The following is a 25,390-nucleotide window of genomic DNA, read 5'->3' on the forward strand; positions in this document are numbered from 1 at the left end:
CAGCAGGTTTTCCTAGATTAGAGGTAGGCTATGCATGATCTTAATGTGCATGCAAGGGATGCTACTATGAAAACTACAGATCTAAATGTAGTCTTGTTTCCCTAAGTCAAGTTTTTGATTACTGTATTTGGCCTTTTTTAGGTCCTGGACCTATCCTATAACAACCTGTCAAGTGATAGTATATTAGCCGTTGGCCTGCTACCTCGACTGAAGGTCCTTCATCTTACTGGAAATAATCTGAAGATGCTTCCACCTAACATGGCTGGCCCCTATGCTCGTCCTGATGAAGTGTAAAGTTTGTTTACTGCTGCCTCCTGTTTTGGAATTTGGTGTTTTTATATGTTTGGTATATCACAGGATCACACAGTGATTTAATCCTGTTAAACAGGACTCCACTGTCCAGTTCCTTGTTTGAGGCTCTTGAAGTGTTGATGCTTGATGATAACAAATTTACTTCCCAAGAAGTTTTTAGCAGCCTTGTAAATCTCAAAAGGTTAGTTATTATCAAATTTGGTTGATTACAGATTTTTTAAATGATACAGTTCCAACCATTATAATGGACAAGTATTATAGCATTAGCTGCAGGTGTTCTTTAATTACATTTAGACATAATCCTACATACATCCTTGCAGAGTATATTTGAAACTATTTTGTTTGTTTGTTTGTTTGTTCGTTTTGGAGACTGCCAACTTGAGGCTACAGCTGTCTTTAAAGATGGTGTTTCAGTAGTCTCATGAGCATTTATTGCAAGTTATCAAGAATAACCCCCTCTTTTCTAGTGATTATAACAACAAAAAAGCTTACTATATGTCACGAACATGCAATATTCATACATTTACGTTACTTATATATTCATATTAATTCTTATACACTGGTTATTTCTTATCGTATTTCTTATCTTAAAAATTGTAAATTTAGAAAATATATATTTTTTAATATATCATTTTATCATTACAGGCTTCAGCATTTAAATTTACAAGGAAACCACATTTCAGAGGTCCCATATCTTCAACACATGCCACCAGTACAAAAGCCAGTGGCCTCGTTTCTAATGGCAGAAGGCACTAATGATGATGCCGTGAGAATGGAGTGTATGTTTATTGAGAAAGCAAAAGCAAAGAATGTTATTTTGGAAAGCCTTGACTTTTCATTTATTCAGTCTGTTTTCTGTCCAATATAGGCTTCTCCGAACCCCAAGAGGACCAAAGAGAGTTTCTAAATAGAGCAAAGGCTGTAGGATCAGAGCTAACACAGACAATATTTTTCTGTCAAATTATAAGAGCCTAGTATTTCACTTTCAGTACAATTTATGCTTTTGTTTTGTCTACTTTTTTTGCCTTTTCTATGAGGTTGGGGGGCTTGTAGAGTATTCAGAAGATTTCTATCCACCATTTCCACAGCTTCAGTATTTAAATTTGGCCAGCAATGAGGTCTGTTTTTCATCTTTGAAGGCTGTACGCGAGACAAAATTAAGGCCTGAATACAGTAACAGTTCTGTGTTTTTCACATTTCTGCAGATAGCTGAGGAAGAAGCATTGTTGGCAGTGTCATTATTTCCAATGCTTAGAGAACTTGTCATTCACTCAAACCCACTGACTTTGCAGAGGAGTGGTATGGTTACTGGCTTAATTCACTTTAAAGTTCTTTATGTGAAAACCTCATAGTGCAATATATGATGTTGCTGCTGTTAGGGTTTAAAACTAATAGAAATTCTTTAATTTTAACCCTCTGTTATGTTTTACGTAGACAACCCACCGATGTTGGCCTGGTTTCTTCAAGAAATGTTGGGTATTAAGATAAGAGGCAAAATGACTGCTGGTAATGTGAAACCACAAATTACGCTCCCTCGCAACCCTAGAAAGGTGGTACAATGTTTTTGATCTGTTTGCTAAAATTACTATTCTATCCCTTATCTGTCCTGTTAAGCAGCCCTCAGTCTGGATGTCATGTGGCACATTCAAAATTGCAATTTTGAGTTTTCACTCCAAAGTATAGTATTGTGGTGCAAGCAGTATATTTTCCCTTGAGCAATCTGGGAGAAAAATAGCAGAAATGCAACATGATCATCCACACTTCTCAAAAACATATTGTAAACATCAGTTAAAAGTCTGTTTTGTTGTTCTAGTAGGAATTATAATTAAAATTTTCAGTTAGAATGAAACCAAACAACCATCAGTCATCACAGTTCATAAGTACAGTGATCATCTGCTCTCTTTTGTAAATGCAGGTAAACACTAAAATTCCGAAGGTTCCATTGATCACAACAGCCCTGTGCATTGAAAACAACAGCACAGTGCCATCAGAATGCAAGTCTGATGTAATGCTCCCCTGCTTCTCACAAACCAGCAATGAGAGGAAGGAACACATTGCTACAGCCAATGGGTCTGAGGTTTTGGAAGGGGAAAACACAGAAGTACCCAGGGAGATGTACCAAGCTGAAGAACCTTTCTTTGTAACGGAGGTAATTTGTACTTACAGTTATACAAAATGCCATTATGCTAGAACTGATGGACCTCTGGATTTGAGGGATATATTCAAAATGTGATTTTGCACAAGGAAGGAATAGGTGTGACAGACACCATCACTTAGGAAGGTTAAATGCTATGCCAGAGAACTGACCCTTTGGCCCAGGGGTCTGAGCACCTGTTCACCTTCTATCAGACCTGTGTTCAGCCTTAGTCACATGGAGCATTACATCTTATGTTTGCCATTTTTCACATGCTCGGTTTTCTTCCTGTTGTACACATCAAGGTCAATGACTTGCTTGAACCTGACTCTCAGGAACAAACAGAAATAGCAGAAGAAATGTTTGAATTTGTGAAAAAAGACACAGAATGTCCAAGGAAACTCAGGGGCTACGAAGCTCTCCTAGGTGACTATGTGGTTTTAGATATGCCCAGACCTGTTGGTAAGTATAGACCTTCAAATTTTGGTACTGGGCCAGTGTTTAATTTAAACCTTTAATGATTTAATAAAAAGTATTATTATCATCAATCAGGGATCCAGCAGACAGTGAAAGTTCTGGAGCGCACACTCAATAACCTACTTGTGTACAGAAGTTCTAAAGCCAATCTTGATAATCTACAGAGACCATACAGAGAACAACACAAAAGGGTAAGAAAATAAAATCAAGGTTTCACTTTTTTTTTTTGTCCACAAATTCAGCCCATCTTGGCCATTTGTTTAGCTGGATTTGTTTAGCTGTTCTGACAACAAATAAGGGCAGTCAGTTACTATTTTTGAAATGAGTGGGAATGGAGAGAAATGAAAAAAAAAAAACACGATGACCTGAAGCTCTCGAGGCTGAATGTCATGCTGCTTCTCATTGAGAAAGGACAACTAAATAAGAGCAACTGTTATCTTTTAAGCATCTGCTATTGTTCCTGGCCCCATTTCCCAAAATCATCATAGTATTAAGAACATTTTAAATGAGAGAGAGCGTGCCCAGTGTAATACGTGCTGTAGTATTTAAAGATGATCTTTGTTTTACAATGCGTTTGGGAAATGTGACCCTTAGCTCTCCGACTAACTGAGAAATCCTGATTGTGAAATAATCACCAGTGCTTCTCTTAAACTCATAAATAAGATTTTCTGACTGACCTGATTTCCTTAGTAAAAGATTGTTGCAACACATACCAATTCCTAATGACCACCGCTAAATTTAATTACCCATTTAATGATGTTTGCAATAACATTAAAAAACAATAAAAATAATAATTAATCACCAACCATCCTGCTGAAGATCTGTTTACCTGATTCAGTTCAGAATGCTATGTTTTATTTATTCATAGTGAAAGGAAAACAGCTAGGTTGTAAAGTACACAGCAAACTCACATTGTGGACATCTGTGAAATGTAATAGGGGTTTGCTGATAATAAATGGATACACGTGCCACTATAGAACGGAACAGCACTGTTCCAGACACTGGTGATACAGGACAGCCTGTTCACATTCCTGTCCACATTTTACATTCCATATTAGTGTTGCTGTTGTGTCCCGTCTAAAATATTTTCCTGCCTGGCCCTGCCCTGCCCTTCTAAATTGCTCCAGGAAATGTTAATCACATAACAGAATTAAGCACAGTTAAATAAAGAATGACAAAAATTAAAATAGCAGTTTTTATTATTACATGTTATCAGGCTCTCTGGAGCACTTCCACCTGGTTTCATTATTTCAAGCTGTGTGCATTGTGAATGCTCTTTGTGTCTATATATTTTGTGTGCTGCAATATAATGATAATGACTTTTACAGCATTTTACAGGGCGTTGTGACTGTAAAATGTGAATCATAGTAGCTTATTCACCATTTATAAGAGTATATGAGTAGAGGAGTGTAACTTTGGGTTTCTTTTACTCAAAGAATTCAGCCATCTCTCTGTTTCCACTTCGCTCCAGGTTCACTAGGTTTGCACAATTTGTCTATAGTTTGTGTCTATATACGAGAGCTATCTGACTACTTGTGTGAATATTAATTGCCAAAATTGCATCGTCCATTTTTTACAAAGATATTTTCTCAATATACTTCTTCCAGATAAGGGATTTGCCACCTGTCAAACCATGCAAAGTGAAAGAAGAGAAAGTCAAAGAAATCCTGACTGAAATTAAGGAGATGAGAACAATAAACAAAGTCCCTTTAGGTAAGCATGTGTGTTTATCTCAGCAGAGTGCGGTGTCCCTCTTTCTGCATTGTACACTGCTAAAAAATAAGGGAACACTTTATCACAGTATAACACCATGTCAAATAAGCATTGGCATATCAGTCTGTCCAATTAGAAAGCATAAGCAATTGTAAACCAGTTACTGTAATGTAAGGACCATTTGGAAGATTAGGGATAAGACACCCCCAATGGTCTGCACCATTAGGAGGGGAGGGTTTTCTAGATGGACCCAAATGCAGATGTGATGGGGCAGATGTGAGCTGTAAGGCCACCACTAGGACAGGGTCTAAACTGAAGGAGTGGCCCTACTAGAACACACAGCTCTGCCCACTACACTACAGAGACATAATGACAAAGGGATTTCATGCAACCAGATGGGATAAGATTACATGTGAGTAAACCTCCAGATTCTATAAATAAAGAGAAAAAAAACTGAGAAACGTCCTGGGACAGAATGCTGAGGACCATCAGGCTAACAAACCCTGATTAGCTCCCAGCTTGTGACCTCCCTCTGGTGGCCACCAACAGGTGTTGCGATCCACAAATTAAAATTCCACCTGCTTTAGTGCAAATGAAACTGACTACAAATGCACTGGAGAGGCAACAGCAAGACATCCCCCCCAAAACTGAAAGTTTGCAGGTGGTGTCCACAGACAATTACTATCTCCTTATCCTTCCTGATTGATTTTTATTTATTTTTTTTTTTTTTTTACAGTACTGTAGTTTTGCATTTAGCTTTTGCCCTTGTCACTACTGGTAGCACAAACATCCCCTTCTAAGTTGCTCAGGTAGTCCTGTTCCTCCAGGGAGTCATATCCATATGTGCCGTCACAAGGTTTGCTGTGTCTCCCAGCACAATCTTAAAAGCATGGAGGAGATACATGAGGGCCTGATGTCCTCTACTGGGACCAGTGCTCACAGTCCTGTACTGTGCAGCCAGACTGGCATTCTCCAGAGAACACCAGCATTGTTAGCCCTGTTCACAGATGAGAGCAGGTTTACACTTAGCATGCGTCAGACGTGAAAGAGTTGGAGATGCCATGGTGTATTAGCCCATATGAAGGCATATAGGTGTGGTGGCAACGATGGTTTTATTGAGCTAATCGATACCTCCTCTGTTCAGACAAAATTCTCAAATGCAAAGACAAAAACAGAAAACAATATGAAGAGGCTCTGATGTTACTAAAAGATATGAAGACGAAGTACAAGACCGTCCACTTAAAAGCAACGGAACAAGCAGCTCACATTGAAAGTGATTATCATTAAAATGAAAGAGAAATTCTGCATCTTTATCTATAACTTAAATATACATTTGTAAAGCCACTTCTGTTTGCATTAATTTTGCATACATTTCTTTTGGCTCTATGTATTGACCCTGTCGCTTGCTTCAAATTCTGGTCATTGTGGGTCACTGTATACAAGCATAGTGAAAATGTAAGTTTTAAATACAGCTGTTTATGTTATTTATTGTTGGTTCTTGCCATCATATTTCTGTTTATAATGAAGGAATGCAGAATGTTTTCAATCCTGTCTTTCAGAATCTGGTTGTACTCTGTTGACTATAAATTCAATTCAAATGGGGTTTATGTCTAATGAGTTTGAAATATGAACAGCAATTTAATGTTAACCATATTCAGACAGAATAATCACCTTGACATCTGCAGTCACTGAAAATACTAAACTAAATATTTGCTCAAAATGACATGTACCCTTTTTATTTGTAATCTAATAAATGTTACTAGTATTACTTATGTCAGCTTTTATCCTGTAAATTTACTGCCCAAAGAGATGCAATCACTTTAACGGGCTCAACTGGCTTGGCGTGTAAATCAGACATTTGGAAGAAGGTGACCCGTTTGCTACTTTAAATTGCTCCTTCAACAAATGAATATATTGCGTGTACAGGAGGAACATCATCAACTTATACAGCAGTTGTACAAATAACCCTATCAACTGTTCCAGCGTGTGGACGTGTGGAGATACCTACAGGCCCCAGATGTGGAACCACTAGCAGCTTCTCAAGATGAACACCACTGCTTTCCAGCAGACATTAATATATTAGTGTGTGATATTTACACTTATATGTTAAAGTAGTAAAGCATTAACATCTCGAGACTTAACGGTACTTTGTAAAGAAAAAAAGAAAAGAAAAAAAGGCCTATGGCTTCCTGTAGGAGGCGCTTTCCATAAAGCCTTTAAGCTTCATACGAGCTTTCGCAGACGTCTGATAGTTGCTGTCGCAGTTACTAAGTGAGCAGAAAGTTACTCAAGACAATCGTGACCCGGATTTTTTGGATTAAGAAGAAAAGAATGACGTACCTGAAACACTTTTTCATTTTAGCCAGCATGGGATGGGTCGTGAGTTGCGAAACGGAAGGGATACAAAGCAAAAAACGTAAGTGGCATGATATACATCATAAGAAACTTTTAAGATGTTATTGATGGACGTTTTATTAGAATCATAAAACACAGTTTTTGGCTTCTAGGGTATATTTAAAATTTCAAGTGTTACACAAGAACTTGAATATGTTGCGAAACTGAATGTCTTACTTAACTTTTTATTATTGTTTTAATTGCATTTTGTTTATCTCCGAAATATTTTTTTGGAATTAGCGATTTTATACACCCCTCTATCTTTAGTCATGCCGTTCGAGCGAAACTCGTTTTGTTTAGCATTAGAGTTTTCTCGCTTTTCGTTTTAGTTACCATAAAATTCAACAAATAACAGATGTAAATCCTCAGTTATCAGATGTAGTGAGCTAAGTCTGTTATTTATTGTGCAGCGCCTGCTGTATTGTGCACGTTCAAAGAGAAGACGTATAACCCAGGGGAGAGCTGGCATCCCTATTTGCAGCCGTTTGGACTCATGTTCTGTATGCAGTGTACTTGCACTGAAGTAGGTTATGTACTTTGTTCAGCAGAAGCTCACTTGAACGAATGTATAAATTCAGTGTTACCACATGTGTGTGTATGTGTGTGAGAAACCTTCTTTCTGTCTGTATTAATGCATCTATATATGTGTACGACAAGCTCTCAACTGTGTGAAATTTGTAACCCTTCTAAGTCTGGTCATGTGAAATGCAACACCATCAAATGCCCTGTGCTGCGATGTGAGAATCCAGTGACCGACACCCAGCAGTGCTGCCCACGCTGTGCAGGTAAAGTCACACCTTTTAAGTCTAACATTCTCCAGACCTTCAAACCTACTGCAGTAATGCTATTCACTTGGTCACTGAGAGTCAGATCTTTTCATATAGCACACAACCTTTTGGGGATTTTATTGGAGCTGTTTAAATGCTTTCAAAATTAACCATGTGACTGGTTTTATGCAACAGCTTGTGCTCAGCTGTCACTATCTTTCTTTTTAACGTGTCAGTCATGATCAGCAAGTCCCATTTACATCATGGTGAATTTTACTACTTAAGGAAGACTTTATACTTTAGTACACTGCATTTCAAGATTATTATTATATGCAATTTGGATTTTCTACATGATTATCTGTTTTTATATAGTGTCTTTTAGTATTTTGCATTGATGCTTGTGTCACAAACGTCTGTTTGTGCCAGTCTGCCTTTTGTAGTTGGACAGTTAATTGAAAATCATAATCCAGATTTGATCAATAATCCAGATTTTTTTACAAGAAACTTGGCTTCCTAATAATATTGCTTTTGCCTTCAGTGAGGCAACTTCCCCTTTTACACATTTTCTTTTCAGTATTCCCAAAGTGAATAAGAAGGGGATGTTGCAGGTCTGTATTACAACACATTTATTTCTTGGGGAATTATCAACATTTGGATATCTGGTTACGAGTCTTAGGGGTAAACAGTCAGCTCTAATGATCTCTCTCTCAGACAACATCCAGGACTATTATCATACATTCTATGATTTTAACAGATCCCAGATCTTATTTCTAATTGTTTTACAGATATACTGAACTCCTTCGATCACAGTATGTAGTTGGCTCTACACATCAGCATGGCAATACCTGATTATATCATGATGACATGTTGCAATTTTCAATTACTGCCGTGTGATTTTGGGATGTCTGTGCTTAAATGCAACATTAGATTAGAAAATCATAATTAAGCATAAATTTTCCTGACGGTGTCAAGTTTCTCAGATATCTTTATCTATCTTCTTATTGTAACACCTTTTGTAACACCCTAGTTGAATATTTTACCTGAATGCATTAATACTGTCCCACTACAATGCAGACCTGTGTCTATACATTTTAAAGCTTCAAGTTCCCAAATTTTTAATGGCAAATGCGATGAGTTGGCAGACAATTATGCATATATTAAAGTATACATAAATATATAAAATATTTTCTATTAAGAACAAAACTGCTAATTATTATTTCTTTATATCATTATGCAAATTATTTTACCTCTTGACCTCCCAATCTACAGTATGCTGGGAAGTACTATGTCATCTTTGTTGTTAGCACCAACTAAAATAATTTCACTTCTGAATACTACAAGCTGCTAGCTGTTCTTTTAATCATGTATTTGGTTTACTGTAAAGCAATTTTCATGGCATCATTAATTAGTTACATCAACAAGGTTTTTGTCCAGGAAGTCTTAAACCAGTTGTTTATAGAGTTGAACACCAGCATATAGCGTTGAACACCAGGTGAACACCTGTAGACCATCAGGATTAAAGATTTGTGTTTTCAGGTGGTGAAGCATTTTACTAATGGACATTACATTAATGACATATCTGTTTGTATTGCCAGTTGTTGGTATGGCAAAAATGAAATTAGGAAATTCTAAGAAAAAGAAAAAAAATAGATATATACTCTTGGAACTTTAGAACCCAATGGAATTAATGCTGTGATTTAAACATCCAGTTTTTCATATACAAACCAGTTCCTCCTTATACTAATTCAGAAGCACCTTGCTTTGCACAGCTGATGAAGGACCTCTGTGTGAAAGATCCTGTTTCTCTTTCAAATCAAATGTGCTTTATTGGCATGACAGTATAAATAATACCACTGTTACTAAAGCAAGTAAATAAATGTGTCCTTGTTAGGGTTGCCACCTGTCCCGGTTTTCACGGTTTTTTTATGTTCGTCACCCCCCCCCCCCGTCAACAATTCACGTTCGCCACCCCCACCCTGTGTCAGTATGACAGTGTCCTTGTTTTTTGTCAGATCTAGGTGGCAACCCTAGTCCTTGTTATTGGAATGGTGAATTATGTAGTCACACTGGTGGATTTGGAGATCTTATCTGTGAAAGCTAAATCTGTCAGATACTGGAGTTTTTGTCAACAGTAACCTTAGCTTTATAAACTTTATAAGTAAGCTCTCAAAACCAGACAGTAAACAGTTCATACATGACTCTGTCCACTCATTTTGTGTTCTGTCTGTAGTTTGCAGAGAATGCAAAACGTGGCAAATTCTGATGTGCACAAGAACGAGGGATCATGATTTTCACCTGTTCTCAGACAGCTGCATGTGTCTGTCAGAATTGATTTAAAGTTCATTTTAATGACCTTCAAACATGGGCATGGGCTCACCTCATTTTACCTTAATATACCGATTGTTGGTATGTCTGTGCTCCTAAATCTATAAATAGAAACATGGTGGTCATACCTGAATAAAGACTGACTAGACAGCCTTTTCTTACTATGGATTTAGGAATTTCCTTCCTATCGCCCTGAGTGCTCTAGCTGATCTAAGCACGTTTAAAAGGAAAGTACAGACTTATCTGTTCTAAATTGCCTTTTTAATTAACCCATAATTAAACATTAACATCATTATTTATTTTTTCTGCTCTTGTATTTTATTCTTTACGTTTCTTATTTTACTGTATTTTAATTTATCACTTATTTTATAAAGTGTCTTCTTGTCATTATCTGTATGTGGCTGCCTGTCTGTTTACAAATCTATTTGTCAATCCAACCTATACTGTTATCATTCCCAGATGAACACAGAACTCCTGCTGGTTTGAGGGCCCCCATTAAAACTTGTCGGCACAATGGAACTGTATATCAAACTGGGGAGACCTTCACCAACCATGAGCTCTTCCAATCCCGACAGTCCAATCAATGTGTTATGTGCACATGCTCTGTAAGTCATCACATGTTTTATTTTGCTTTTTTCTGTTCTGGACATTCCTTTATGTTCATCCATTCATAATCTAATCATTCATATCATTGGTATTTTAAAAGTCACTTTTAATTTAGCATACAAATAGTGACATTATGGTATGATCCTTTTTTAATGTTGTTATAATGTTGTCTGGAGTTATTCCAGGATGTGGTAGAGGAGAATGAGTGAATCTGGGTGGTGGTCTATAAAGTGATCTTTCTTTTTGTCTCCAAGAATGGAAATATTTTCTGTGCACTGAAAACCTGTCAGCCCATCACATGCTCTTCACCAGTTCCTGTTCCAGATACTTGCTGCTTGGTTTGCAAAGGTTACTATTATTATTAGTACTTGTAGTAGTTGTAGCAGTAATAGTAGTAACAGTACAAGCGGAAGATGACTTTGATGCTATAGTTATAATTGAAGCTGGATTTGCTTTGGCTTAAAATTGAATGAACATGTGTTAATGTGGCTGTAGTGGTTGTGTGTTTTTATTGTAAAGGTGTCAGCTGACTCTTGTTTCTCTGAAATGATCAGAGGGTCTAACTGACATCAATTCAGGGGAAGCAGGACAACAGCTGAATAGAGGAGTGGTATGTTTTCTAATATACGACTGGCAACTAACTACTTATACGATATGTTACATTCTGCCATATAGTTTTTAGAATGATTTTAGACGCTTACTTTGTTAATCAACTCCGGTGTCACAATTTTTCATTCACGTTGTTCTGCAAAATAAAAAAAAGCGAATAAGCAGCCTCCCTAACCACATAAAAATATTCCAAAGATAAATCTGTCCACAGACAAGCACATTTGTTTCTCTAATGTCTCACCCAAGAGGCATTCTGTGGATGAGTGCTCTGGGGAGCAGGTGAGGGGACGACCTGTGAGGTCAACTCCATCCACTCTGAGAGGTTCCTCCAGGGGCCTCAGCCTACACACGCTGCACCTCAAAGGCGCTGCTGAAACCACAGTAAAAATCCTCTTACAACGCAAACACCAGAGAGGTGAGCTCCAATCACTGAGAAGCTTGTTAATTACAACTACAAAGGTCTGATCAAAGATTTGTCACTTAACGTGACATAGATTTGTTTAGCTTCAGAAATCCCTTGATAAGAACACAAGCTAAGCTAACATGAATAAGCTAACACTTTCCTATGGAGCATTATGTGGCCTTTGATTCATAGTTGTTTCTCTAAGCTTGCGTGTACAGTGGGAAGACCTACTCCCATGGTGATGTGTGGCACCCTGTGCTGGGGAAGGTTCTGGAATGCATCTTATGCACCTGCAGAGACGGCCTCCAGGAGTGCAGACGCATCACATGTCCCAACCAGTACCCATGCAAACATCCCATTAAGATAGATGGGAAATGCTGTAAGATTTGCCCAGGTAGAATAACTCACCTTAACTCTAAAAGCAGGAGCTGGATGTATTACGGAGAATTCTCTGGTGTTTAAAATGTTGGAAAAGTATGCATGTTTTTATTTGCTTCAACAGACATTAAGGCTGAAATCAACAGGACAGAGTGTTATCTGGGACAAGATAACAACAGTCTTTTGGTATATAAGGTTGAACCACCATCTGCTGTTAAAACAGAGGACTTGGTACGAACAATTGCTATCGAGAGACAAGGAGCCACAGAGCTTGAAGTGCAAGTATGGAAAACAATAGAAGGTAATTCATATGAAATTCCACTGAAGCTTTAGGCACTTATAAATGTTAATTAGTTTAACATAAGATAATCCTTTATTAATTCCTCAGCGGAGAAATTTGCATATATTAGTTTCGATTAATTTGCATGTTTTGAGTTTGTTCAATAATTCTTCAGGCAGAAAAATATAATAAAATTGTAAAAAATGTTCTGACAAACACAACCAAATACAAAGGAGGAAAAGGAATTTCCATCCAGATACTGTGATTACCGTGTAAAATCTGAATATCAATAAATAGAAATTTCATCTTGACAATTTTTAATTCTCAATTTGACTAATTGTGATGGACTAGTTTTCTGTTATGGAGAGCTCATAAAAACTAGATACGGACACTAAAATTTTAGAAACTGTTTTGTGATCAGGTGGAAATAACCAGTTTCTAATATTTCTAGGGGTACTACATTTGATGGAAACAGGTGATGTTCAAAAAAAGGACCTCATAAAACATCCAGAGAATTATGTTCTTCTCACCACATTAGATGAGGGTGAGCTCACCTATCAGTTATGAAAGTTTTTCCTTGTTCTTCCAAGTTGTGCTTCATTTTGATTTGGTGAAAAGAAGTTGAAGCTGTAAAGCTGTTGTCATTTTAAGTGTGTATATAAATTCAGTTTTCTTTCATGGGTGGTAAGTCATGAACATTGGATAGAGATACTGAAGTTCATTTGAAAGATGAACGTAGAGGAAATGGGAAAGGCACAAAATGCTGCAGTATTAGAATATGGATGGGCTGAGTTCATCTGCAGGTAGATTAGTTACAGAATACACAGTAGTACAGCATAGAAAATTTGGGGAATGTCCTTCCTACACAGTCGTCTTTTCATTCTTGCCACTGTTGACTGCATAGCTTTGCCATGCACTTTATTGTTTGCTGTATTTTGTTGGAAAAATGCCTGCAAAATTTCTGCAATAGCAGTTCACTGTTCTATTTACTATTTTATAAACACAGACACTTGGAGAAAGTTCAAGGAGGAGGAGGAAAAAGAGAAAGAATTCAACAGGAACAAGACCTGTGAAGATGGCATTAAGGAGGTAGTGAAGTACTTAAACCCCGAGCAGCTGGACACGCTCTGTTCTTCTTAGTTCCTCAAGTCTTCCAACACCTCTTTTATTATCAGAATACACACACTGTGCTGTAGTACAAACCAGATCCTGGATCCTGGTCTCTTGTTTATTACTAGGAGTCAGTTCAGTACAACTTTGCCATCCCTTGTAGCTTTTCTAGAATCCTTGAACTGGAGTGAAGCCATTACTGTGGACGCCTGAAAATGCACACGGTAATTAAGAGGGAACGTAAACATAAAAATGCCTTGGCTGTAGGTGTGCCAGGGTGAAAACAGAGCTGAAGCAAAAAAAGTTTGAAGTGTTCCTTTTTATTAAACAAAAAGCAAGTGACCACTGTATTTGTACAGTATATAAGAGAAAGCTTAATGTAGACAGCTTATTGGCCAGGATACTTTTATAAAGTTGATGTAGGCCACAATTTATATCTTGTCATTAGTCATATACATATAAAAAATACCATGAAAAAGATCTATTTATTGTAAATGAAAAGTAACATGATTCTGACTAAAATAGTCTGTTGCCTTTTTATGCACAGCAGTTTGGTTTTTCAATGTGTGCACATAAGAACATTTTTCATGTCATGATATAAGGAAATGTAAACCTTTATTGATGTAACAGGCTAAAAGATTCTTGCTTTATCCTTTCTCTCTGGACACTGAAGCAGTGAAAGAATTTGTGGCTTTTACATGGTGTGCCCAAATGTTAGGCCTGAGATACAGTATTATAGTTTGTTTTTTCGAGGGTTGCGATGGCCTGACAGGACCGGTCCAACAATACAGCGCTGTTAATTTGATATAAATGTAGGTCAGAATTTTCCACTAAAAAACTGGAAACGCTTCTCCAGACACATGTAGTATAATCTAAAATTAGTTTTGAACTGAATAAGATCACATTGCTGCAAAACCTATTTCTACTTATTTTCAACTTAATAATGTTTCATCTCAATAAAACAGGACAAGCCATTGTAGCATATTATGAGCAAATGAATGGGCCACCTGTTCTGACATATCACAGTACACTGAATTTCACGGCAGAGCAAATTACATGATTTCAAATAGCTTTGCCATCAGATACGCTGACGATTGCTGCTTAATGCAGATGTTGCTGCACAGCCAATCTGAGTTTCAGAGAGAACTGGCCTGTGTGTTGCTTGTCAGCAGTCTTGTTCAGGTCACCAGGTGTAGGATAATCCACTTTTGCTTGGGGGCCATGCTCATCACAGTCAACTGAATCTGGCCACCAAATCGACTTGTGAAGGTTAAGGAGTTGTGACTAATATCCCTCCCCTTTCTGTTTCCTCTGAACCCCAAAAGCCCCCTTTCACTCCCATTCCTACCACAATGAGTCATTGTGTTTAGCCTCACACACAGTGCCAGACAGCAGTGCTCATCTCTCACTGAAGGCCCGACAAAATATTTTGAAACAGAAGCCCCTCAGATGCAGACCTTAATAATCGCACAAAGAAACTGTGAATTATTTCCGCTGGCTGTTGAATCTGACAGTTTCTGGCAATTTGTTCTCTGAGTGGCTCAAAGGGACACAAATACATTTTTACTTTGTGTTCCTATTTATTGTGTGTGTGTGTTGGGGGGGTCTGTGCATGTGACTACACTGTTTTTGTTCATTTGCAATGCATTGAAAAAACCCTTTTCTTAACTTTGTACCTTGATGACTAGACATGAAGGAATGTAATGTTACAAATGATCTGCAGCAGTACGTTTACTGTGAGAGACGCTGGAACATTCAGCCTCACAAGAGATTTCAAAACTTGCTGTTGGAACACAAACTTGATTTTAAACATTGCCATCTTTGGCATGAGCTTGGTCCCTTCGTTGTTGGGTTGGAGGTTTTGAATTCCCTCTAAATAGCATTTGGCCAATTTTGCTATGCATGCTTAGTCTTGGCTCTTGCAATTTGAACAGCTGGGGGCAGTCATTGGGTATAAATCAAATGGAGGGGTGAGTTCACTGTATAAGCGTGCCTACTCAGCCTGGCTGCCCATTGTTAAAGCCTCAGTTTTTTTTGGAGGGAAATATATTGGTTGCACCTTGACATTTGATCCTGTACATAGCTTTAGGGTGGAAAAAAGTTCCATATTTTTTAAACATTAAAATGTAAATGTAGTTAAATTATTATACTCACAAATGTTGAGTATGTTGAATAATGCAGGTTAGACATTGTATGGTCTAGTAAAACATCAAAATCAGGCAGCGTGGGATTATAAAGGCCTGTATATGGATAACGATTGTGGTAACTTCTGCACCTTTCAGGAAGTGAATCACAGCAAATCGGATGGCGTTGTGACTCAAAGGGTGCCAAATTACCATTTAAGGTAATTAAAGTCAAGAGAGATGTTGGCTTTCATAGCTGATTTAGGTGTTGAAGTATCCCCTGAATTAGTGAAATTAAAATACTAACAAATCTATATTGTGTGTTGTTTTATGCGTTCTCTCTCAGCATAACTTCATTTCAGCCAGTGTTCAGAACCATGACACGGACGGCGTTGACGTGTTCATGATAAACACTACGGTCACCTGTACGCTTTCCATAATCACCACTCTTTAAGCTTAACAGAACAAAAACACTCCAAGGAAGGTGCAAGTATGACTGGCCATCTGTAGTACAAGACTCCCCTACTCACCTTTGACTAAAGATAAGAATCACGTTGTCTCAAAGTGCTGCTAATACCAAAATTAATTATTAAAATTGCATATTAGTAGCCGAAGGGTGCTGCAGTGAGTGAAAACAGATTGCTTAGTTTTTTGCCATAAAAAAACCAGGATAATCATCCCACAATTTCCATTTGAACGTCATATCAAAAGGATTATGATGAATGGGTATTCCATGCCAAGTCAACTGATGTGACAGACTGATAAATGAGAGGTGAAGTGTTTGAGGTGCAATCAGCACTTGCATGCATGCCATCTGACGATAGTTGTAAAGAGTGTAAATGCCTTACTTTTGACCCAAAACAGTAAAGTACAAACTTCTCTCTGGCTGATTGCAAAGATTATTCCAGATGTGGAAATTCTGCCCCCCCAAAGAAGTCCATGGCACAGCTCTTCCAGAAAGAAAGAGTATGCAAAGAAATAATGCATGCTACCTAATTCTCAACCATGTATCGCATATTTTTCAGTGTGGACAGAAAAAAAATCTTCCTCCAGCAAAATATGATCACTGTGTCCAAAAAAGTGTAAAATCTGTTTTCAATAAATATAGGATTGTTTTGTTTGTTTTGTTTGCAGTGAACGAGGGAATTCTAGGAGTAAATCAGAACAGAACATGCAGTTATTAGTAGTAATTTGTTTTGTTTCCCTTAATGAAAAAGGCTTGGCTCATATTCATATGCCCTCATTTAGCTTTTGGCAAGTTAGAGATGTAAAGGCTTTTGATTCTTTATTAGCTAATAAAGTTCTTATCTATTAAAGTTTTTAAAATAATAGTTGGAAAGAACAGATTGTATTGTTTCAGTTTACTTTTGATGGTCAGTATAAACAAATCATAAACAGCAGAATACAAGACATTCCTCTTGTATAATGCATAATAATCATGTACAATAAAATATTTAAAATACAATACTGTGATGGTGGTGTGGTGTATATGAAAACACTCAAAACAGCAGCATAATCCGCAACTTTGTTTTAGAAATGTGATTACATCTTAACAAAACCATGTTGCTTCTAATGGCTTTAAAGACTGCCATAGGCTGGTTTGAATTTATTAATGTGGGGTTTTAATTGATATATTTTGGAAATGCCTAAAATGCCTATAGACATTTTGATTTTTTTGCGTGACAGTACAGATGCAGTATTTTTTTTGTGTGTGATATATATTCCTCTATCTACACACACACTACATTATAAGCTACAAGCTTAACCTAGGAAAACTACATAATCAGCTGTCTCGGATGTTTGACCAGGAATGAGGTACTTTTACATTATTTTTAGTAACATTGCGTTTTTGTTTGTGTGTGCTTGATAATTTGCAAACAGGAGACGTTATGAACTAGCTCAACCATCCTCCAAGTTGAATACACCTTTGAAGATGAACCTGGAAACAGTTAATCACAGTGTTGCACTGCAAATGCCAAGTAAAGAGCACTTTGAAGTAGCTTGGCTTATTTTTCCGAAGATAGCCATACAATCTAGCAAGAGATTTTCTCAGAGACACAGAGGCACCTAATACTTTAAACAACGGTATAAGTGATCCAAGCAGGCAACACACTCATGCTACCTCTGGATGCAACAGGGACAGGCCTGTCAGGAATCATTTCTCTAAGCGGGGAGTGAACACAGCAAGGTCAGTGTTAATTGTCCTTCAGGACAATATTGGGATTAAAACAAACAAATAATAAAAAGATTACTCTGACAATTCTAGAAGGTTATTTCATTTGTTAAAATAAAACACCAAAATGACCATCACTGATGTAAAGTAGAACTCTTATATACGCTTAAATGTGAGTGATAATTCCTCTTTATTTGAAGAATCCTCAGTCTGAAAAGTCGCAAGGCAAGTCCACAAGGTGCTTCACATCTTTTTTTTTTTTTTACACTCCCAAAAGAAAACTAAGAAAATAATCTCTTCTTTATGATTCAAGAACAGGGTTCTTGTGATTTCTTCATTACTAAATTTCCTGTATTTTGAAAACATTTTCCAGTTTACATTTTTAGCTTTCCGCGCTTTCTAAATGTCTTTAACTGTAACATGGAAGGGGGAAAGATGTAATGTGAACTGCTTTAGGGATATTTCTACACTGGAGCGAACAATTAAAACAACAGCAATGCTCCAATTTCTTTTCTCTCCAAAGCAAATTTACAATCTTGGGATTTTGAGCCTACTGATGACAAAATACCTATGCATAAACAAATTTGTCCTTTTAAAGGGCCTTACTTTTTTAGACCAATGCAAGACCCCCAAACAATATTTGTATTATACATCATTTAATCTTTGCTGTCAGTATTGTTCAAAAATAAAACAAAAATGAAGTTTAGGGACTTCCAGGGATAAAAAGAGGTTTATGGAGAAAATTGTGGTTTGGCCCCAAAAGCTCAATTTCATGTCTGTGGCACTAGATCAGAGGCTTCATTTTGAGTTTGACACGCATTTCCAGAGGCATGCCATCCCAAGCAGTCAAGTTTTGTTTTAATAAATCAATTCGTCTGAGGTCGGCCCAACCACAGTGCCAGAGTGTGATGTCATGTCGAAATGTGAACCCTGTTCAAGGAAAACTCTCACCCTTAGCAAGAACACACAACTAGCACCAACCGAAGAAACAGCAGGAGGGAAAGAATACTTTCTGAATTGATCATGTCCTGTTTCCCAAAAATGTTCATAGGATTTTACGTATGGCAATTAATGAGTCACAAACGCTTGAGAAGAACCAAAGACTTCAGCTCGAGTAGCACAAGAATGTGTAAAATATAAGGTGTTACTACAAAGTGAAGTTTATTATTTAAAACATGGTGTTCTGGTGCCAAAACCATATAATCCTAAAGGCCAAAATTCACCAGTGCCCAGTACACCTGACAAGCCAGACAGGGACATCTACCATACCAGATGTGTGCTTCAGCATGGTTCAAGTGCATAAGGGAGTCTTCTGATCAGTAAACTTGCACTGGTAGCATGAACGTGAAAAAATACAACGCATATCCAGCTCAAGGGTACAAACCCTTATTTTGTCCTAAGAGTCAGTGAAGGAAAGTAAAGTCTTGGTAAGTTCATTTCTTCTGGAAAAATCCCATGATGGTCGCCTGTTTGGTTGCTTTATTTGCAGCAGCAGGGGCTTTCTTCTGACCTTTCTCTCTTGACTTCTTCTCTTCCTCTCTCTTCCCAAGCGCCTGCTTGAGTGAGACTGAATCCTTGGAGGGGTGACCACCGGCCTTGAAGTCATCTTCACTCTCAGAGTAGGATTCGCTCTCAAAGCCTTTCTCGGTCACTGGGTAAACATGAATGAAATACTAAGCTTGTTTGCTTTTTTTTTGAAGACAGACTGATGGTGTTGGAAAATGTTCAAGTTGCAGTGGCCTTTCCTACAAAGCACAGCTCATCCAATGTAGATTTATCCCACTAGCGCCTAGCCCTTAACCCAATCATAAAACTGTGCAAAACAGAAAACTGTAACAAGTAATTAACCACTAATTGTAAGCATTTAGGTCGTATTTGGTCATATGCTGATGTCAGGTGCTACATCATATATGTAAGATCTCACTCTACCGAATATAAAGATTCTACCAGTGTATGAAAAGTGAGGGTAAAGAAGGGAAAAATCAAGAAAACCACACATGCTAGCAGTCTCGCTCCAAGAGAAGGATTCATTTACGTGAATGCATGAGGTGAAAGCCCATGTCTTTCCATTACACATACTTTTAATCTGGCCAAATATACTACACATATTTCTATTAAGTGGACATGACAAGATTATGTTTCACTGATGAAATCACCTCTCTGATACCCCTTTATATATATAGCCCTTTATATATATATATAGCACTTTCTACTGGCTCATGACTCAGTTAAGCTGCGAGTTTGAAAACGCATGAAATGAAATGATCCATACCCATGCAGCCTTCCTCGTCAACAAATGTGCTGGACTTCAAAACTCGTCTCCTCTTCCTCCGTCTACCCTCTAAAATCTGCAATATATGAGATACCCGCGAACAATTCAGAACAGACAAATTCCTTAAATTATACTCTTTCTCAAGACTATAAACAACTGTGGTTTGAGGATAAGCTGTCAAAACTAATAAACTGTGTAACGGTAAGAAAAAAAAAAACAAAAAAACACTGTAATTACAGAAGCACAAATGCAAAGGGCTGCTGGCTTTAGCCTCAGCTAGAAAGATCAGTGTTTTAGGGCATCAGGCCTTTGCTTGTTTCATTTAAAAACTGATATGTATACCATAGCAAATTCAGCCACGTCAGACCAATGTCAGGGGTGAAAAGGCACATGTGTACATCATTTGGAAAATTATATAAGTGTTGTGAATTTTAATGTCCGCGAAACTGGCAAAAGCAACAAAAGGTTGTTTTATCCCTGTGGAAGGTACCAATTTCTTACTGGTGCTAATAATGCTCACTAAACTTGTAGTAATTTGTGAGAATGTAATAATTTCCCAATTCTTTTTTGGGGGTACAAATGTAAATACTTCTCACTTCTTGATGTGAAACAGGCTCTTTCTTCACTTCATTTTCAGGGCTCCGAGCTTGCGGTTCAGGCACCGGTGGAGAATCTGGAATTACTAAGAGTGAATGAATGTTGTCAATTAGGATGTGTGCATGGAGAGAACAACTGTGACATTTCAGTCAAATCCATCTCTCCCTGCAGGGAGAAATTATTTCTTTGTTTTAATTTTTGCATGCATGCAGTTCTAATGGCTGTTATCTGGACTGACTCAAGACAAACAGGCAAGCAGGAGAAAGCGGTTTGCGCACCCTCGTCATCGCTGCTGTCGGGCTGTGGACGCTTGATTCTCCTCCTCTTCTTCTTCTGGTTCTCTCCTCTCTCCTCTCCACTGTCTGACCGCTCGAGTCGCTTCGTTTTACTGTTTAAGGGTGGCACAAATGTTGAGTGATGTTGAATGCAGCATCAACCACACCACCAACCATAGGAAATTACGTTCATTTTTTTTTTTTACTTAAACTCTTAAAAGCAGTTCAGTGATATTGTTGCCTGGAAGTTTTTTTCCCCCCATTCCTTTAACTTCCTTTAATTCCCATGTTATTTACTGTATTACTGTTAGGCTCTTAAATGAACAGTTAGTGTTTGGCAGATGCTCCAGTAATAATTTCCTTTCCACTAACAATTAATTTTTTATTAAGCAGCCGAATTTAAAGAACAAGGATCAAAATCTTACTTCCCAGAATCTTTGGGGTCATCTTTCACTGCAGAAGAGTCCTTCTGTAATTCCTCTTTTATGGGCTGCTTGCGTTCAGGTGAAGAGCGAGACTGTGTTGTTCTACTCACAGCCGACAATGATGTCAGAGCTCCCTCCACTTCCTCTTTGATGTTTTTGTCTGGTTTGTCATTGGCAGCCTTTTCTGTATTAAAACGTACAAGTAGAGAATCAATACTTGAATTTGTTGACATAGTGTTTAAATGCCATAATAATAAAAACACTCACTGTCTGATGGTTTCCCAAAAAACTTGCTCATAGCATCAGATTTGGAAGATGGCTTCGTTTTAGCACCTTCAGCCTGAACAAATGATTCATTAAACACACATTATGACACACGCACACAATATATAACACATTTTTAACACAAACCAACAGATATTTATCAGTTGCTCAAGGCCTGAGAGGTATCCCTTAGGACCCATACTGCCACAAAGAACAGACCATGTGCAAAAACATGGCTCAAGGCATACCTAGGAGATATATATTATATATATATATATAATTATATCCTGCTGCTTATGGGAGATCAATTACAAAGCCAAAGGAGCTGGGTAGTAAAACCATTACAAGGACAAGTGTTAAGAGTATGAAGTAGTATCTCATTTTAGATTTATGTTACTGTAGTGTTTAAAAAGTAGGGTCACAGTATCAATATTTCTATTATCCATATTGTATTCTTCTGAAAACACTCAATAACACACACTTACTCGAGATGCATCTTCTTTCTGCTCCGTTTTCACCTCTCTGCTGCACTCTTCACTTTTAGTAGCGGCTTTGATTGGAAACATCCCCATGATCCCTTTAGGCTGTTTTATGCTAGTTTTCGCAGCAGCTGTGATGTGGTCATTCAGGCCCGGTTTACTGGCCTCTTTATCAGGTGCTGGAGCCAAAGGCTTTTCCTGAGCTCTCTGTAGCTGTTCAGAGGACACTGGTACAGCAGCAGCACAGCGGATGGCACTATATCTATAGGTAAAAAATGTGTTGTTATAGAGGAGTCTGTTCTACAGAATTACTAGAACAATAATTCTGATAGATGTACTACACACGTACTACTATTTACTTCTCTTTCTTTTTATTTTTACGTTGATCTGCATAACATTAGGATGATGTAGTTCACCCGTTTTGGAACTAAGATATATTTTTGCAAAAACTATTTTTGCCAAGTTATTCTAAAAGACCAGAAGCATAATAGCATACTAAAAATAAAACATTCCTAATATTTATCCATTTTAAATTAATCACACATATTCAAATAGTTAGTCTTAGATTACAGGATTGCAATAAGGTGTTGACATTACACTGTGTTTCATTCAAAATATTTTCATATTCTGACAATGACATGTATGGTTTTCAATTCACATACTTGTTGCAATTTTTCAAGTTCTGCTTAACAGCATCATAGTCTGTACTGTAGAGCGGGCCACTGTCCTTCAGCTCCGCTTTCTGGATGCTGTACACATGTACACTAATGGTCAAATCCAGCTTGGATTTTATATCTGGAAAAATTGAAATAATGAAAAGAATTAACTTGGCAGAAAACCCAAAAAATGTATATCCCAACATACTCAATGGGAACATTCAAGCATAGCCTAATTGGAACACTACTCTTTCACAACTGAAGATTTGTAGCATGCTAATAACTACTAGTGTTTGACAAATGATTGCAGGATGTTTGAAAAGTGAGAAACCATACCCTCCAGCTTTTCTTCACGCACTACTGACACCTTATGACACTAAAAGGAACGACAAGATCTCCTCACTTCATGTATGCAACAAACATGTATTCTGACAAAATACAGGTAATAACAACGACAAATCTAACTTAGTCATTATGTGCATTATTAACAAGCCCCTAATCGTACCATGGTACCGTTTTCCAAGCGCTTCCCAGACACGAGGTAGGTGGCGTGCAGAGGAGCGCGAGACTTCTCCTCGCGCCGCTGCTCCAGGTAGTGATGAAGCATTCTGCAACACATCAACGTGCCGTCACACCGCGGGCGAACAAACAGACTCGGACATCATCAATGAAGGACACTCACTGTTTAGCCGTGTTGACGTGGACTCCCAGAGTAAGACTGAGCCATTTATAGGTGACCTGTTTAGTAAAAACGCAGTAGACAATTTAGGACATCACATCGGAGACGACGAAATGTTACTATGAAAATGCAACATTTACTCTCAAACCTGCATTGTTATTATTATTTACATCCATTATTGTTGTTGTTATTTACAAATTGTCAACTACAATAACCACAATGCTTTGGTTTGCACAAATAACCCAAACCTAATTTAACGTTCATCAATCGAAGTTTATCTGATAGATTAGCTACTTGGCGGGACATGCAACATATTACAAAGGTAAAGAAGGTTATCCAACACCATTGTTTTGGTGTCCATCCTCTATCGACCAACAAGATCAAACTGACCAGCAACAACACCAGCTAGCTAACTAACCTAAATACGTAGGAAACGAGTGCGTCTCAGCTAGCTAGTTAGTTTGCTCGGGGTTTGGACTTATACATAGAAGTGATTATACAGTAAAGAGCAAATACGAATTCCATAGGACATACACTTACAATTTTATTTTGATCGTTAACATATTCGTCAATGTTGTCTAAATACAGATCATCCATTGTATGGCAACGCTGGTCAGGCGACCGTACCGTCCGTATGAAGCGCGGGAACTTTATTTACTTCCTGTCACGTGTGTGTGTGTGTGTGTGTGTGACGTGACGTGTTCAACACGCAAACGTGACGGTTCGTTGCGCAGTGTTTCAAGTAATGTTTTGACTACGTTCAATGAAAGCAGTGTTCAATGAAACATTTGCAAACATAGAATATTATATTACATTTTCAGGAGGAAATTGGTACCATTGCACCAAATTAAGGTGCAATGTTTTAAATAAACAAATTATTTGGACCGCGATCGAAAGTAAAGAGATGTGTTAATGTGTTGTTCCACTAGGGGGCTAAATAGAGAAACTTAGATCAAATCAAATAACATTTATTGTCATGTTACATTAGCACAGGTGTGAAAGGTGTGTGAAAAGCTTGGGTGCATAGTCCCTCATAATGTGCTTTATTTTACAGAATAAATAAAATACAAAATAAAATCTAAAGTACAAAATAAATTACAGAATATAAATACATACAATGTAACTTATGCACATGCTAGTGCCATATATATTAAATAAGTGACTTGGAGTTGAATATGGAGTTGAAGACCTACTGTGTGCTGTTCAGCAGTCTGATGGTCTGGGGAAACAAGCTGTCTTGAAACCGGCCAGTTCTTGACTGAATGCTTCTAAACCTCTTCCCACTCAGCAACCTTGTGAATAGGGAATGACTTGGATGGGTGGAGTCCTTTAAGATTTTGGTGGTCCTCCTCAGGCAGTGGCGGGTATACAGTTCCTGGAGGTTTGGCAGTTGAACCCCGGTGATGTGCTGGGCTACACGAACCACCCTCTGCAGAGATTTACACTATATGGCAGTGCAGGTCCTGTACTAAGTGGTGATGCAGCCTGTCTAAATGTTGTCTACAGTGCATGTATAAAATGTTCGGATGCAGGGGTTCATGCCAAATTTATTTAGGCTGCTGACTCTCTCTACTCTGGCGCCGTCTATGATGATACATGCACTTTTTTCTGCATCCTGAAATCCACTATCAGCTCCCTGGTATTGCCAATGTTGAGGGAAAGGTTATTTTCCTGACAGCAGTTTGACAGGATGGACAGGATGGTCTCGTTGATGGAGATCAGACCTATGATGGTGGTGTCATCTTCAAATTTATTGATGGTGTTGGAGCTGTATGAGACTATATATATATATATATATATATATATATATATATATATGTATGTATATATATTATATATGTGTGTGTGTGGGGGGGGGTTGTTTGTGTGTTGTTTTTTTTTTATGTAGTTTGCTTTCTGTAAATTACCATATTCACACGTAATATCTGAAATGTGTTTC

General features: G+C 37.8%; 3 protein-coding genes across 4 annotated transcripts; 2 read left to right on the forward strand and 1 right to left on the reverse strand.

Moving 5' to 3' along the window:
• Positions 1–301: 301 nt before the first annotated feature.
• On the forward strand, positions 302–6,408 carry xrra1 (X-ray radiation resistance associated 1). Its single transcript, XM_076980823.1, has 10 exons — positions 302–493; positions 958–1,091; positions 1,181–1,233; positions 1,350–1,611; positions 1,747–1,862; positions 2,228–2,461; positions 2,752–2,908; positions 2,999–3,114; positions 4,531–4,636; positions 5,781–6,408. The coding sequence occupies exons 1-10, from the start codon at positions 432–434 to the stop codon at positions 5,921–5,923; spliced, it is 1,383 nt and encodes a 460-aa protein (XP_076836938.1). The 5' UTR covers positions 302–431; the 3' UTR covers positions 5,924–6,408.
• Positions 6,409–6,845: 437 nt separating this feature from the next.
• chrdl2 (chordin-like 2) lies at positions 6,846–16,115 on the forward strand. Of its 2 annotated transcripts, XM_076979504.1 has the most exons (13): positions 6,846–7,052; positions 7,441–7,553; positions 7,722–7,815; positions 10,582–10,727; positions 10,983–11,076; positions 11,283–11,338; positions 11,584–11,752; positions 11,946–12,134; positions 12,243–12,419; positions 12,850–12,942; positions 13,405–13,487; positions 15,791–15,852; positions 15,978–16,115. In XM_076979504.1, exons 1-13 carry the CDS (start codon positions 6,968–6,970, stop codon positions 16,036–16,038), a joined length of 1,422 nt encoding a protein of 473 aa, XP_076835619.1. In that variant the 5' UTR covers positions 6,846–6,967; the 3' UTR covers positions 16,039–16,115. The 2 variants fall into 2 exon arrangements, with proteins under 2 accessions (XP_076835619.1, XP_076835620.1); XM_076979505.1 differs by lacking the exons at positions 15,791–15,852; positions 15,978–16,115 and having other exon boundaries at positions 6,847–7,052; positions 13,405–15,596.
• On the reverse strand, positions 14,269–24,098 carry pold3 (polymerase (DNA-directed), delta 3, accessory subunit). The gene is made up of 12 exons (XM_076979506.1): positions 23,992–24,098; positions 23,455–23,510; positions 23,278–23,380; positions 23,109–23,148; positions 22,779–22,911; positions 22,123–22,378; positions 21,641–21,713; positions 21,374–21,557; positions 20,952–21,061; positions 20,673–20,758; positions 20,077–20,152; positions 14,269–19,455 (listed from the first exon to the last, which is right to left on the reverse strand). Exons 1-12 carry the CDS (start codon positions 24,046–24,048, stop codon positions 19,238–19,240), a joined length of 1,392 nt encoding a protein of 463 aa, XP_076835621.1. The 5' UTR covers positions 24,049–24,098; the 3' UTR covers positions 14,269–19,237.
• Positions 24,099–25,390: the final 1,292 nt, after the last annotated feature.

This window comes from Brachyhypopomus gauderio, chromosome 18, assembly GCF_052324685.1.
Source record: "Brachyhypopomus gauderio isolate BG-103 chromosome 18, BGAUD_0.2, whole genome shotgun sequence".
NCBI lineage: Eukaryota > Metazoa > Chordata > Actinopteri > Gymnotiformes > Hypopomidae > Brachyhypopomus > Brachyhypopomus gauderio.